This window comes from Mirounga angustirostris, unplaced genomic scaffold (assembly GCF_029215605.1).
Source record: "Mirounga angustirostris isolate CCGP_5_RB_7025 unplaced genomic scaffold, mMirAng1.0.hap1 SCAF_17, whole genome shotgun sequence".
Lineage (NCBI taxonomy): Eukaryota > Metazoa > Chordata > Mammalia > Carnivora > Phocidae > Mirounga > Mirounga angustirostris.
This window is the reverse complement of record NW_026991725.1, coordinates 791,739-807,802: the sequence shown is the minus strand read 5'-3', so window position 1 is coordinate 807,802 and position 16,064 is coordinate 791,739. Positions and strand designations below refer to the sequence as shown.

Here is a 16,064-nt window from a genome sequence, read left to right as displayed (position 1 = left end):
TAAGGAGATGGGCTGGGGGTGGGCTATGCCAGACCAGGACCCTCACCTCTCCCCTCTTTCAGTGGGGCATGTTCTACTCCAGGTGTAGTGCATTTCAGCAGGTCTGGCTTGCAGCAGGACAATGGGATCCCATTGGAGACTGAGTAGTTCCCTGAGTAGTTTCTCCCCCTGCCCCAGTGGGGGGAAGTAATTCATCTATCCTGGAGGGATGTCTTACTGAGAATTCCAGTACAAAATGCCTTTCCCAGGCACGGTGGGCCTTGATGTTCTCAGTAGGATAGCATGTTGATCCATGGTGAGACTTAGGGCAATGGCTGTCTCCCTCGACTTTAGTTTTTTAGTTTTTAAAAAAGATCTTATTTATTTGAGAGAGAGAGAGTGCAGAGAGAACATGAGCAGAGGTGGGAGGGGCAGAGGCAGAGGGAGAAGCGGGCTCCCTGCTCATGGGCTCAATCCAGGACCCCAAGATTATGACCTGAGCTAAAGGCAGATGCTTTTTTTTTTTATGGATTTTATTTATTTATTTGAGAGAGAGAGAGTGTGAGAGAGAGATCATGAGCATGGGGAGAGGGGTAGAGGGAGAAGCAGATTCCCCGCTGAGTAGGGAGCCTGATGCGGGGCTTGATCCCAGGACCCTGAGATCATGACCTGAGCCGAAGGCAGATGCTTAACCGACTGAGCCACCCAGGCGCCCCTTCCTCGACTTTTATACCTTTGTGGTCGGTGTTAAGTGCCTTGGCAGAGGGGTTCCTAGTTTGGCATATTGGGTAATAGGCTGGTTGATTGGGTAATATTACTGGTTGATCATGTAAATGTATTAAAGCCTGGGATAGTTTAGTCCACTTGGCCAGGTGGTTTTACTTATTAGTAAATTAATCTGCTGCTTTAATATTTATTTTTTTCCTATCAGTCCTGCCGCTTGCAGATTATAGGGGAGATGTTCTTCTGTTTAATGTCATGGTCTTTTGTCCACTCTTGTATATCATGGCCTTTGAAATGTGATCCCTGATCACATTTGATGTGAGTACCTGTCTATTTGATGAGAGTAGCTGTACATGGTGCTCAGCTTCTACAATCCCGTGTTGGTGGAAACTCAGATGAGGCCAGACATAGTGTCCATGTGAACAAAGGCATATTTAGAATCCTCACGTGGAGGGAGGGGGCAAATCAATTTGCCAATCCTTCACCATTTGGAAACTCCAGTGGATGGTCCCGGACTTGTTGGCAGTTGCCTTGAGGATGGTTTAGAATACACAGGATTTATTACTGCATTAACCAAGCCACTGTATTTTAGGGGCAATCTGGCATCCGTGGTAATACGCCATTTAATCTGGGAGTTATGGTAGCCTCTCTTTCTATGTGTCCAATCAGCCGTATCTACTGAGGAGTTTTTACCCAAGTTAGGGCATCAGTTCCCTGGTTGCAAAGGAGTGTTAGCGCCTCATGAGCCGGGATGTGGAAAACAGTGAGGACTGCCTCAGCCTCTTGCAGGCAAACCTAAATGTTTTTTTTTTCACATATCTTGACCTCATAAGGGCTTATTTATGATCATCTGCACCTCAGCTTTTCATTGTCTAAGCCATAGGGTTAGTTCTTTTAGAACCATTCAACTTTTAGTGCAAAGGGTTAACGGCCAGGTTCCTGTTTCCATCCGGATGGTGTCGGTGTTGGGCTTCAGAGCTGCCATGGTCCTTGTGGGACGGTTGCCCTGACTAGATCAGCAGTTTTCCTCATGCCCGCTTTATAGAGACAGCAGGGGCTGCCACAGGAATAGGGGTGGGGGCATTTGGAAGCTCTATATTCTATAGGGCCTAGTAGCACCCACATTTCTAGAGGCAGTGGGCTGGTGGGCAGGGTAGTCTTTGTTGTAGGTAGACATGCCACTTAAAGTGGGAGTTTGAGTCATGGCAGAAGTGGGTCCATGGAGCATGTTCTCAACTGTCCCTTGACAGAAAGGGAAGCTCTTACCATGATGTGCTCTTTCTTCCTGAGCACTGTGCGCATTGCCAGGAGCTGTTGCTCTATGGAGGTGTATCAGAGTTTTGCCCCTTTTCAGAGCTAAGACCCAAATCCTAGCGATATTTTCTCCTTCTGTTGTCTCCTGCATAATGCCCAACCCGCACATTCTAGCGGAGTCCCAGACACGTCTCATTCGAATGGTAGCCCTGCTTCGGAGATGTCCAGAGCTTGAATCTATTTCACTAGCATTGTTGCCTTCTCAACGGTGGCTTGCAGCTCTGATCACCTGTTCTTTTTTTGTTTTTAAAGGATGGAGGCACTGTGCCAGGTGGGGAATAAGTCCTACCAAACCCCCAATTACCTGACCAAACAATTCCCAAAAATTTTATGGTGGTATCTAGGCCTTGAATTTTTGGTGAATTAATCTTTTCCCTTGCAGATGTTCCAGCAAAATCCTCAGGGTGTCCTGCAGCAGAGGTGAGTCTCCACATGTTAACATTATATCATTGATGTAATAGGCCCATTGTACTGTTGTGGGGAAGGAGAACAGGGTCAGGTCTCATGTTACCATCCCATGACATATTGGAAGGCTGTGAGGTAGCCTTCGGGAAGGTCCATTTTTGCCCCTCCCATACGAAGGCAAATAGATCTTGTGACTCAGCAGCAAAGGATATACTGAAAAAGGCATTTGCTAAATCCAGTACAGCATGGTGCACTCCTCGGACCATGGCCAAAGTATCTAATGTGGTGGCAGTGTTGGGCACAGCCACATGGATGGGTGGCATTATCTTGTTCGTTTCTTGGGAGTCCATGGTCATCTGCCATGAGCCATCTGGCCATACTGGGCTGTTGAAAGCACTATGGGCAAAGCATGTCATACCGATTTGGTGCAGTTCTTTGATAGTTCTCCTATTTCCTTATGTTCCCAGGCAATTTATACTATTTGACAATTACCATTTTTCTCATGGATGGTAGACTTACTAGTTCCCAGTTGGCATTTCCCCTCAGCACTGGTTTGATTACTCCAACCCAGAGGTGGAATTTACTGACGGAGGTTTGCAGAGTTTGACCTTGTAGGATATGCCCAATATATTCTCTGGTATTGAAGGGATACCAGGTCTCATTGTGGAGAACTCCTAGTTTGCAGTGTCAAAGGGACTTTTTTGAGCATAATTCTTTGCCCTCCCTAACCACTGATGGCACTGAGGGGGCCAGGAAACTTCTGAGAGTTACTGTGAATGACAGCACACTTTGCTCCAGTAGCAACCCGAGCTGCCATCTTTTGTTAATTTCTAGGGGACTAGTAAATAGTGAGCCCAACATGAGGCCTCTGGTTGCCTCTAATGGCCCTCACCTGGAGGCAGTCTTGGCTTGTATTTTGTAAGTGGGGCATGGGAGGCACCCACTCCAAATAGGAATGTATCCCTGAGGCCTCTGCTGGAGCAGGTAGGGGCATCAGGGATGGTAGGGACAGATAGGGCAGGCCTGAACTGTTGTTCAGATTTTAAGGTTTTCTATAGATCAACCAACATAGCACTGGGTTGCTGGTCCATCTCTTTAGGTGGGGTCTTGGCAGCAAAGAGGTCGAACATATTTTTTCTGGTTACTTTTATCACATTCTTCACAGCTGATTGGGATAGACTTTGGCATTCTGAGCTCCCGCTCTGTCTCAGCTCTTTCCCAGAGCCCATTCCAGTTTCTGGGATTTGCCAGTTTCCCCCCAGACCAGCAAATGATCACCCAACATCGTAAATGTCTTGTCCCTTGACTGGGTTCAGCATGGATATGAGTGTCCCATAGCAGGTGCTGGGGACAGATGGAGTACCTTGGTTTCCATTTCTGCAGTGAATGTGGCCCACTCAGGGCTTTCAAAGACAGGGGCATAGATTGCTGGTCTCATGTCCAACTCCTAAGAATCTGTACCTCCATAGAGATGTGCAGGGTCCCATGTGCCAGGGAGATCCCTTAACTGGACCAAGCCTGGAGTAATCCGATCTGTGAAGGAGTGAGTACCTTGAAGCCCGAGTGCCATGCAGATGCTGCCGAAGGGCAGGGTGTATGGTGATGTTGCTCATTTTCTTTGTCTCCTGTCCAGAGAAATGCATCGTGCCCCATATCCCATAGCCACACTAGCCATGCCTGGCTACTTTCTCCTGACGTCTGTGGAACTTGGTAGCTATATTGATAGGCTCCTCACGAGCATTTGCTGAACTGGGGCCGCCCTGCTGGCTGGGGTTGATGTTGCGCTGCTTTGGTCTCCTCTGTTTTAGGACTCCGTCAGCGCGGAGTGTTTCTTCCACTTCAGTGTCCGTCGCCACAATGTCCTCCTCTTTGCTCTGCTTACTTTCTCAGGGATCCCAGGCCTAAGTGTCCAAATCAGGCTTTGTCACAAGCCCTCGAACCTTAGTCCGAGGCAGCTTTGCGAAAAGGAAACTAAGCCCTGCAGGGAGCAGAGTGGACACCTGCAGTCCTTCTCTAGCCTCGGCTCTTCTTCCCACTTTCTAACTCAAGCCTGTAGTCAGGCTTGCGGTGGGGGGGGGGGGGGGGGCAGCCCCCGGCACAGCCACACACTTCTCTTCTCCACTGCAGTACACTCTCCATAGTTCCTTCACGAGCGCATGAGACCAGCCTGCCTTTTCTGGGCATCCCTGTACCCCTGTGGCAGTCACCAAGTAGCCGGCGTACATTTTCCCTTCCCCACATACAAGTGATGCCCATCTGGGATGGTCCCAAAGGTGCCTCTTTCCTAAGGCCCATTTCTTTGGTCACCTGGGATGGCTCTCCAATTGTAGTTGGCAACCTCAGGACCTCCCTGGGTGAGATCTGAAGCTGGCCCCCTACAGGGAGGGCAAGGAGAGACCAAGGAAAGAGGTAGACCACTCCAGCTCGGTAGGTGGCAGATTTAATAAGCGAGGGAACTTACTTATGAGGCTTGTCGGGTGGCTGTGAGACAAGTAGATCTCCACATCCACTAGCAAAATCTTAAAAAGTTTACACAGAGGCCTTAACTGGGTTCAGTCACATCACCTGTCCAGATGGTCTCAACAACCCACTGCTCTGTCAAGAGCTCCCTGAAGCTCCTGGTGGGGAAGACAGGTGGAATGCACATTTTAAGGACACGGGAGTGGGGGAAGAGCCTCTCATAGCCTGGACCCAGCTTGAGGGTCAACTAGCAGTCGCATCCTCTTGATGACCTTCTCCAACATCCCCATCCCCTGCCCAGGATCCAGCTGGTCTTATAATGTTGTACCTCCTGTGAGATACTCCCCAAGAACAAAAGTTGGATTTCCAGCAAGTTCCACTGGTGTGGAAACACAGTAACTTCTTTTCATTTTCCGTCCAGTGATGCCAGGCCAACAAGGTCTGACTCTTAGTCCTGGGGTTAGCCTCTTCCTTGGGCAGCACATCTCAGCCCTAGGGGTGGAGCCTGCTCCTTATTTCTGCTAGTCCTGTATTCTTTGGAGGTTCTTAGTAGCTTCTTAGTAGCCAACCCCTCATTATCCTTCTTCGTAGCCAACCTCTCATTATCCTTCTTTGTAGCCAACCTCTCATTATGCCAATTCTCTGTTACAGTTAATGACTCTTTTTATTAAAAAATTAATTTTATTACTGTGCTGTTTGTCTCTTCATGATTGGACCCAGATGCAGGCCAGCTTTCTCAGTTTCTCTGGTAAAAAGTCTTCCCATAACACACAAGTCCAATCTTTCTGATTTAAGAGTCAGTCCAGGGCCAGTGTTTACTTCTAGTCAGAGTCCCATGAGAGAGAATCTGATCGGCCTAAGGAGGTCAAGTGATAATCTCCTAGTCCAATCAGCTTCAGCCAGGAGACCGTGACTGCCGCAGATATTACCAGTAGGTGTCTACTGTGGAACCCTCTTACAAGACAGAAGGGGTGTATGGAAACCTGGGATATGCTGATAACCTAAAAATACCTGACCACCTAATGAACATGGAAAAATTAATAATGATGCTGGAGTAATATTGATATGGCAAAGATTCTTACTGACCTTTTTCCTGATGAGTGCTTTTTTTCCCTGAAAAGTTTTATTAAGGTATAATGGACAAATAAAAATTGTATGTATTTAAGGTGTACAACTTGATGTTTTAATATATGTATATGTTGTTGAAACGATCACCACAATCAAGCGAATTAACATACCCATCACCTGACATCATTACCATTTTCTCCTCCTCCTCTGTTTTCTTCTTTTTTGGTGTGTAGGGGCAGAAAATTTTTCTCTTTTTCCCTTCTAGGTTCTTTAGCTGGCCTAATAACTAAATTGACATAAGATGGATTAACAGGAGAAAAACAAATATAATTTCACATGTATGGGGAGTCCCCAAATTATAAGACTCAAGGGCAAGTCAGGCAGTTGAGGCTTATACGTCATCCTGAACTAAGGAATTAGATGGGCCTGGAGCTTCAAAGGAAAAGAGGGTCATTCACAGGATGATAAGAAGAGCAAATGTTTGATAGTTTGATGTTTATGCTGCCATATAGATAGGCCTTTCAGATAAAAAGTTATCTCTGGTAATAGCTCTCTTTCTGAGCCAGGCCCCCAATCTAAATTCTTTTACGTAGTTAAGGGAGAGGTAAAAGTTTTTCTTGAGGCTGCTTGGTCTCATTGCCTTTAGCTCAAAATAATCCACATGCCAAATAGTATATTTTGGAGTCTTGTATTCTGCACCACCCCCCTCCCCTGCCAGGTGAGAATACTTAAGATCGACTCTCTTGGCAAATTTCAAATATACAATACAGTAATTACTATGCTATACATTAGATCTCTAGAATTTATTCATCCTGCATATATGAAACTTTGTACCCTTTGACCAATATCACCCCATTAACCCTCTCTCCACCCCCTGGCAGCCACCATCCTATCTCTGCTTCTATGAGTTTGACTACTTTAGATTCCACATATAAGTGAGGTCATGTAGTATTTGTTTTTCTGTGTCTGGCCAATTTCCCTTAGAATATCTTCTAGGTTCATCCATGTTGTTGCAAATGGCAGGATTTCCTTTTTTTTTTTTTTACGGCTTAATGATATTCCATTGCATAAACACCATATTCTCTCTAACCATTCACTTGTTGGACATTTAGGTTGTTTCCACATTTTGACTTCAGTGAACTTGGGAGTTCAGATACAGTAACACGCTGTTCTTTACACAGGCTATATGAGTTTACTCCTCTACAAGAATATATGACAATACTTTATTTTCTTTTTTTTTTTTCTCTTTATTGTGATATTTGCTTTATTGTGGTGGTCTGGAACCAGCCCTGCAGTATTTCTGAGGTATGCCTGTGTGTTCTTTTTAATTTTTTATTGTTATGTTAATCACCATACATCATTAGTTTTTAAAATTTTTTTATTGTTATGTTAATCACCATATATTACATCATTAGTTTTTGATGTAGTGTTCCATGATTCATTGTTTGTGCATAACACCCAGTGCTCCATGCAGAACATGCCCTCTTTAATACCCATCACCAGGCTAACCCATTCTCCCACCCCCCTACCTTCTAGAACCCTCAGTTTGTTTTTCAGAGTCCATTGTCTCTCATGTTTCATCTCCCCCTCTGATTCCCCCCCTTCATTCTTCCCCTACTGCTATCTTCTTCTTCTTCTTTTTTTTCTTAACATATATTGCATTATTTGTTTCAGAGGCACAGATCTGTGATTCAACAGTCTTGCACAATTCACAGCGCTCACCATAGCACATAACCTCCCCAGTGTCTATCACCCAGTCACCCCATCCTTCCCAACCCACCCCCCACTCCAGCAACCCTCAGTTTGTTTCCTGAGATTAAGAATTCCTCATATCAGTGACGTCATATGATACATGTCTTTCTCTGATTGACTTATTTTGCTCAGCATAACACCCTCCAGTCCCATCCACATCGCTGCAAATGGAAGATCTGATTCCTTTTGATGGCTGCATAATATTCCATTGTATATATATACCACCTCTTCTTTATCCATTCATCTGTCAATGGACATCTTGGCTCTTTCCACAGTTTGGCTATTGTGGACATTGCTGCTATAAACATCGGGGTGCACGTACCCCTTCAGATCCCTACATTTGTATCTTTGGGGTAAATACCCAGTAGTGCAATTGCTGGATCGTATGGTAGCTCTATTTTCAACTTTTTGAGGAACCTCCATACTGTTTTCCAGAGTGGCTACACAAGCTTGCATTCCCACCAACAGTGTAGGAGGGTTTCCCTTTCTCTGCATCCTTGCCAACATCTGTTGTTTCCTGACTTGTTAATTTTAGCCATTTTGACTGGTGTGAGGTGGTATTTCATTGAGGTTTTGATTTGGATTTCCCTGATGCCAAGTGATATTGAGCATTTTTCATGTGTCTGTTGGCCATTTGGATGTCTTCTTTGCAGAAATGTCTGTTCATTTCTTCTGCCCATTGCTTGATTGGATTATTTGTTCCTTGGGTGTTGAGTTTGGTAAGTTCTTTATAGATTTTGGATACTAGCCCTTTATCTCATATGTCATTTGCAAATATCTTCTCCCATTCTGTCGGTTGTCTTTTGGTTTTGTGGACTGTTTCTTTTGCTGTGCAAAAGCTTTTTTATCTGGATCATGTTCCAATAGTTCATTTTTGCCCTTGCTTCCCTTGCCTTTGGTGATGTTTCTAGGAAGAAGTTGCTGCAGCTGAGGTCGAAGAGGTTGCTGCCTGTGTTCTCCTTTAGGATTTTGATGGACTCCTGTCTCACGTTGAGGTCTTTCAACCATTTGGAGTCTATTTTTGTGTGTGGTGTAAGGAAATGGTCCAGTTTCATTCTTCTGCATGTGGCTATCCAATTTTCCTAACACCATTTGTTGAAGACACTGTCTTTTTTCCATTGGACATTCTTTCCTGCTTTGTCAAAATGAGTTGACCATAGAGTTGAGGGTCCATTTCTGGGCTCTCTATTCTGTTCCATTGATTTGTGTGTCTGTTTTTGTGCCAGTACCATGCTGCCTTGATGATGACAGCTTTGTAATAGAGCTGAAATTCTGGAATTGTGAAGCCGCCAGCTATGCTTTTCTTTTTCAACATTCCTCTGGCTATTCGAGGTCTTTTCTGGTTCCATACAAATTTTAGGATGATTTGTTCCATTTCTTTGAAAAAAGGGGATGGTATTTTGATGGGGATTGCATTGAATGTGTAGATTGCTCTAGGTAGCATTGACATCTTCACAATATTTGTTCTTCCAATCCATGAGCATGGAACGTTTTTCCATTTCTTTGTGTCTTCCTCAATTTCTTTCATGAGTATTTTATAGTTTTCTGAGTACAGATCCTTTGTCTCTTTGGTTAGATTTATTCCTAGATATCTTATGGTTTTGGGTGCAATTGTAAATGGGATCGACTCCTTAATTTCTCTTTCTTCTGCCTTGTTGTTGGTGTATAGGAATGCCACTGACTTCTGTGCATTGATTTTCTATCCTGCCACTTTACTGAATTCCTGTACGAGTTCTAGCAGTTTTGGGGTGGAATCTTTGGGGTTTTCCACATAAAGTATCATATCATCTGTAAAGAGTGAGAGTTTGACTTCTTCTTTGCCAATTTGGATGCCTTTGATTTCTTTTTGTTGTCTGATTGCTGTGGCTAGGACTTCTAATACTATGTTGAATAGCAGTGGTGATAGTGGACATCCCTGCCGCGTTCCTGACCTTAAGGGGGAAAGCTCTCAGTTTTTCCCCATTGAGAATGATATTTGCTGTAGTTTTTTCATAGATGGCTTTTATGATATTGAGGTATGTACCCTCGATCCCTATACTCTGAAGAGTTTTGATCAAGAAAGGATGCTGTACTTTGTCAAATGCTTTTTCTGCATCTATTGAGAGGATCATATGATTCTTGTTCTTTCTTTTGTTAATGTATTGTATCACATTGATTGATTTGCGGATGTTGAACCAACCTTGCAGCCCAGGGATAAATCCCACTTGGTCATGGTGAATAATCCTTTTAATGTACTGTTGGATCCTATTGGCTAGTATTTTGGTGAGAATTTTTGCATCCATGTTCACCATGTAATTCTCCTTTTTGATGTGGTCTTTGTCTGGTTTGGGGATCAAGGTAATGCTGGCCTCATAAAATGAGTTTGGAAGTTTTCCTTCAATTTCTGTTTTTTGGAAGAGTTTCAGAATAGGTATTAGTTCTTCTTGAAATGTTTGGTAGAATTCCCCTCAGAAGCCATCTGGTCCTGGGCTTTTGTTTTTTGAGAGATTTTTGATGACTGCTTCAATTTCCTTAGTGGTTATAGGTCTGTTCAGGTTTTCTATTTCATCCTGGTTCAGTTTTGGTAGTTGATACATCTCTAGGAATGCCTCCATTTCTTCCAGGTTATCTAATTTGCTGGCATAGAGGTGCTCATAATATGTTCTTTCTTTCTTTCTAAATTATTTATTTATTTATTTATTTATTTTAATTTTTTTTTAATTCACATAATATGTTCTTATGATTTTTTCTATTTCTTTGGTGTTGGTTGTGATCGCTCCTCTTTCATTCATGATTTTGTTGATTTGGGTCATTTCTCTTCTCTTTTTGATAAGTCTGGCCAGGGGTTTATCAATCTTGTTAATTCTTTCAAAGAACCAGCTCCTCGTTTCGTTGATCTCTTCTACTGTTGTTTTGGTTTCTATTTCATTGATTTCTGCTCTGATGTTTATTATTTCTCTTCTCCTTCTGGGTTTAGGCTTTATTTGCTGTTCTTTCTGCAGCTCCTTTAGGGGGTAGGGTTAGGTTGGGTACTTGAGACCTTTCTTGTTTCTTGAGAAAGGCTTGCATTGCTATATACTTTCCTCTTAGGGCTGCTTTTACTGCATCCCAAGATTTTGAACAGTTCTGTTTTCATTTTCATTGGTTTCCATGAATTTTTTAAATTCTTCTTTAATTTCCTGATTGACCCATTCATTCTTAAGTAGGATGCTCTTTAGCCTCCATGTATTTGAGTTCTTTCTGACTTTCCTCTTGTGATTGAGTTCTAGTTTCAAAGCATTGTGGTCTGAAAATAGACAGGGAATGATCCCAATCTTTTGGTACCAGTTGAGACCTGATTAATGACCTAGGATGTGATCTATTCTGGAGAATGTTCCATGGGCACTAGAGAAGAATGTGTATTCTGTTACTTTGGGATGGAATGTTCTGAATATGTCTGTGAAGTCCATTTGGTCCAGTGTGTCATTTAAAGCCTTTATTTCCTTGTTGATCTTTTGCTTAGACGATCTGTCCATTTCAGTGAGGGGGGTGTTAAAGTCCCCCACTATTATTGTATTGGTGTCAATGTGTCTTTGCTTTTGTTATTAATCGCCTTATATAACTGGCTACTCCCATGTTAGGGGCATAGATATTTACAATTGTTAGATCTTCTTGTTGGATAGACCCTTTAAGTGGGATATAGTGTCCTTCCTCATCTCTTATTACAGTCATTGGTTTAAAATCTAATTTGTCTGATATAAGGATTGGCACCCCAGCTTTCTTTTGGTGTCCATTAGCATGGTAAATGGTTTTCCACCCCCTCACTTTCCATCTGGGGGTGTCTTTGGGTCTAAAATGAGTCTCTTCCAGACAGCATATCGATGGGTCTTGTTTTTTAATCCAATCTGATAGCCTGTGTCTTTGATTGGGGCATTTAGTCCATTTACATTCAGGGTAACTATTGAAAGATAGGAATTTAGTGCCATTGTATTGCCTGTAAGGTGACTGCTACTGTATATTGTCTGTGTTCCTTTCTGGTCTATGTTGCTTTTAGGCTCTCTCTTTGCTTAGAGGACCCCTTTCAAGATTTCTTGTAGGTCTCATTCTGTGTTTGCAAATTCCTTTAGTTTTTGTTTGTCCTGGAAGCTTTTTATCTCTCCTTCTATTTTCAATGACAGCCTAGCTGGATATAGTATTCTTGGCTGCATATTTTTCTTGTTTAGTGCTCTGAATATATGATGCCAGTCCTTTCTGGCCTGCCAGGTCTCTGTGGATAGGTCTGTTGCCAATCTAATGTTTCTACCATTGTAGGTTACATATCTCTTCTCCTGAGCTGCTTTCAGGATTTTCTCTTTGTCTATGAGACTCGTAAGTTTTACTATTAGATGTCGGGGTGTTGACCTATTTTTATTGATTTTGATGGGGGTTCTCTGTGCCTCCTGGATTTTGATGCCTGTTTCCTTCCCCAACTTAGGGAAGTTCTCTGCTATAATTTGCTCCATTATACCTTCTGGCCCTCTCTCTCTTTCTTCTTCTTCTGGGATCCCAATTATTCTAATGTTGTTTCGTCTTATGCTATCGCTTATCTGTCGAATTCTGCCCTCGTGATCCAGTAGTTGTTTATCTCTCTTTTTCTCAGCTTCTTTATTTTCCATCATTTGGTCTTCTATATCACTGATTCTCTCTTCTGCCTCATTTAACCTAGCAGTTAGTGCCCCATATTTGATTGCATTTAATAGCCTTTTTGATTTCTACTTCATTGGATTTTAGTTCTTTTACTTCTCCAGAAAGGGTTTCTCTAATAACTTCCATGCCTTTCTCAAGCCCAGCTAGTATCTTTAAAGTGATGATTCTGAACTCTAGATCTGAGATCGTACTAATGTCCGTATGGAGTAGGTCCCTGGCAGTCGGTACTACCTCTTGTTCTTTTTGTTGAGGTGATTTTTTCCGTCTTGTCATTTTGTGCAGAGGAGAATAGATTAATGAGAGAACAAAATGCTAACAGAGTAACAACATCCCCAGAAAATATACTCTAAACAAATCAGAAAAGACCGGAAGTAGTGGGAAAAGAAAGGGAAAGAGAGAAAGAAGAAAAAGGAAAAGATAAAGATAAAAACAAACAAAAACAGAACAAAACAAAACAACAACAACAACAAAACCCAGAATGTGATCAAATATGATCAGGCTGGTATACAGATCAGTGCCACACACTAGATTTTGGGTGTATTTTGGTCTGTTAGAAGAAAGTGCCTCCCAAAATTTTAAAGAAAGAAAAACTTATATATGTACAAATATAAGGGTTGATATGATGAAGGGATGGAATATGACTGTAAAGATGGAAATTATAAAAAATTTTATAAAAGGAATTGATAAGAAGTTGTTTGAAAAAAGAAAGGATTTAAAAAAAGAAAAAAGAAGGGAGAGAATGTGATCAGGCAGGGGAGTAGAAAAAACCATATACTAGAGATTTAGGGCATATTTTGATCTGTTAGAAGAAACTATCTCAAAATTTTAAAGAGAGAACAACTTATATATATATATATATGCCAAAAATACGGGTAACTACTCTGAAGGGATAGAATATGACTCTAAAAATGAAAAATAAAAATGTTTTTTAAAAAAGGGATTGATAAGATGTTGGTTGAAAAAGGGAAAAAGAAAAATTCAAAAAAAAAAAAAGAAAAAAGAAAAAAAAGACAGTTAAAAAAAATTAACTTTGAAAGACTAAAGAATCATGGTAAAAAAGCCATGAATTCTATGTGCAGTAGTCCCCTAGCGCTGGAGTTCTGCCGTTCTCATTGATCGGTAAACTTGGTGTTGGCTGGCTGTTCTCACTGATCTTCTGGGGGAGGGGCCTGTTGCCGTGGTTTCCAAATGTCTCTGACGGAGGCGGAATTGCCCCGCCCTTGCCCCCTCCCGGCTAAGTAATCTGCTCGGGTTGCTCTCCGGAGCTTTTGTTCCCTGCGAGCTTTCCGTACAGCTTTGGAGGCGCAGAGTGAAAATGGCGGCCTCCCAATCTCCACCCCGGAGGAACCAAGAACTCGGGGCTCCGCTCCTCAGTGAGCCCCCAGAGAAAAGCCGTCAGGCCCCCCCGCGTCCCCGGTCTCCGTCCACACTCCGCGCTCACCCGGCCTGTGACCGCACATTTTTATCTCTGGCACCCGATCCTGGGTGGAGTCTCCAAACCCAGCAAATCCCTGCGGTGCACTCCCACGCATCTCCTCCCGGGGGAGGAAGGTGAGTCTCCCCGGATCTGCCGCTTGTTGGGTCCCTGCTGGAGGAGCAGGGGCCCAACTGTGCCGCGGATCACGGTTTATGGCAACCCCGAGCTGAGAGCCCACGCCTGGGCTCCGCCTCTGCAGCCAGTTTCCCTGCTCCATTACCTGGGAGTTCGGCCACACTCAGGCACCCCCGGTCTTTCTGTGACCCCGAGGGTCCTGAGACTACATTGTCCCGCGAGGGTTCCACCCCCCGCTTAGCCACCAGAGTGATGTCCCTCAGCGGAGCAGACTTTTAAAAGTTCCAATTTTGTGCTCTGTGGCTCTATCACTTGCCAGAAGCGGCCGACGGAGGCCCCTCCCCCGCTGTCTCTCCTCCCGAATATCGCCTGGGATTCACTTCTCCGCATGTCCTACCTTCCAGAAAGTGGTCGCTTTTCAGTTCAGAGAGTTGTTGCTCTTCTTTTCTTCGATCTCCTGTTGAGTTTGTAGGTGTTCAGAATGGTTTGATCCCTATCCAGCTGAATTCCTGAGAGGAGACGAAATCCAGGTCTCCTACTCCTTCGCCATCTTGCTCCACCCCGACATCATTAGTTTTTGATGTAGTGTTCCATGATTCATTGTGCATAACACCTAGTGCTTCATGTAGAACGTGCCCTCCCTAATACCCATCACCAGGCTAACCCATCCTCCCACCCCCCTCCCCTCTAGAACTCAGTTTCTTTTTTAGAGTCCATCGTCTCTCATGGTTCGTCTCCCCCTCCGATTCCCCCCCTTCATTCTTCGCCTCCTGCTCTCTTCTTTTTTTTTCTTAACATATATTGCATTATTTGTTTCAGAGGTACAGATCTGAGATTCAACAGTCTTGCACAATTCACAGCGCTCACCAGAGCACATACCCTCCCCAGTGTCTATCACCCAGCCACCCCATCCCTCCCACCCCACCCCCCACTCCAGCAACCCTCAGTTTGTTTCCTGAGATTAAGAATTCCTCATATCAGTGAGGTTATATGATACATGTCTTTCTCTGTTTGACTTATTTCGCTCAGCATAAGACCCTCCAGTTCCATCCACGTTGTTGCAAATGGCAAGATTTCATTCCTTTTGATGGCTGCATAATATTCCATTGTATATATATATATACCACATCTTCTTTATCCATTCATCTGTCGATGGACATCTTGGCTCTTTCCACAGTTTGGCTATTGTGGACATTAGTACAGCATCCTTTCTTGATCAAAACTCTTCAGAGTATAGGGATAGAGGGCACATACCTCAAGATCATAAAACCATCTATGAAAAACTCACAGCGAATATCATTCTCAATGGGGAAAAACAGAGCTTTCCCCCTAAGGTCAGGAACACGGCAGGGATTTCCACTATGTGATTCCAATACACCAACAACAAGACAGAAGAAAGAATTTAAGGAGTCGATCCCATTTACAATTGCACCCAAAACGATAAGATATCTAGGAATAAACTAACCAAAGAGGCAAAGGATCTGTACTCAGAAAACTATAAAATATTCATGAAAGAAATTGAGGAAGACACAAAGAAATGGAAAAACATTCCATGCTCATGGATTGGAAGAACAAATATTGTGAAGATGTCAATGATACCTAGAGCAATCTACACATTCAATGCAATCCCCATCAAAATACCATCCACTTTTTTCAAGGAAATGGAACAAATCATCCTAAAATTTGTATGGAACCAGAAAAGACCTCGAATAGCCAGAGGAATGTTGAAAAAGAAAAGCAAAGCTGGTTGCATCAGAATTCTGGACTTCAAGTTGTATTACAAAGCTGTCATCATCAAGACAGTATGGTGCTGGCACAAAAACAGACACATAGATCAATGGAACAAAATAGAGAGCCAAGAAAAGGACCCTCAACTCTATGGTCAACTCAGTGAGTGCTGTGAAGTGTGCAAGACTGTTGAGTCTCAAATCTGTAGGTCTGAAGGAAATAATACATTATATGTTAAAAAAAGAAGAAGAAGAAGATAGCAAGAGGGGAAGAATGAAGGGGGGGAAATCGGAGGGGGAGACGAACCATGAGAGGCTATGGACTGTGAAAAACAACCTGAGGGTTCTAGAGGGGTGGGTGGTGGGAAGATAGGTTAGCCTGGTGCTGGGTATTAAAGAGGTCACGTTCTGCATGGAGCACTGGGTGTTATATGCATACA

General features: G+C 43.3%; 1 protein-coding gene across 3 annotated transcripts in view; it reads left to right on the top strand.

The window, feature by feature from the left end:
- The window catches only part of LOC123853571 (olfactory receptor 3A10), a 268,345-nt gene that overhangs the window by 2,273 nt on the left and 250,008 nt on the right, over positions 1–16,064 (top strand). For all 3 annotated transcript variants that reach the window (XM_064582124.1, XM_064582125.1, XM_064582126.1), the window contains exon 2: positions 2,399–2,436. Coding sequence is in view for 2 of the 3 variants with exons in the window: in XM_064582125.1 (XP_064438195.1) it covers positions 2,399–2,436 (38 nt within the window). In the remaining variant the exon portion in view is untranslated. The remainder of the gene's footprint in view (positions 1–2,398; positions 2,437–16,064) is intronic.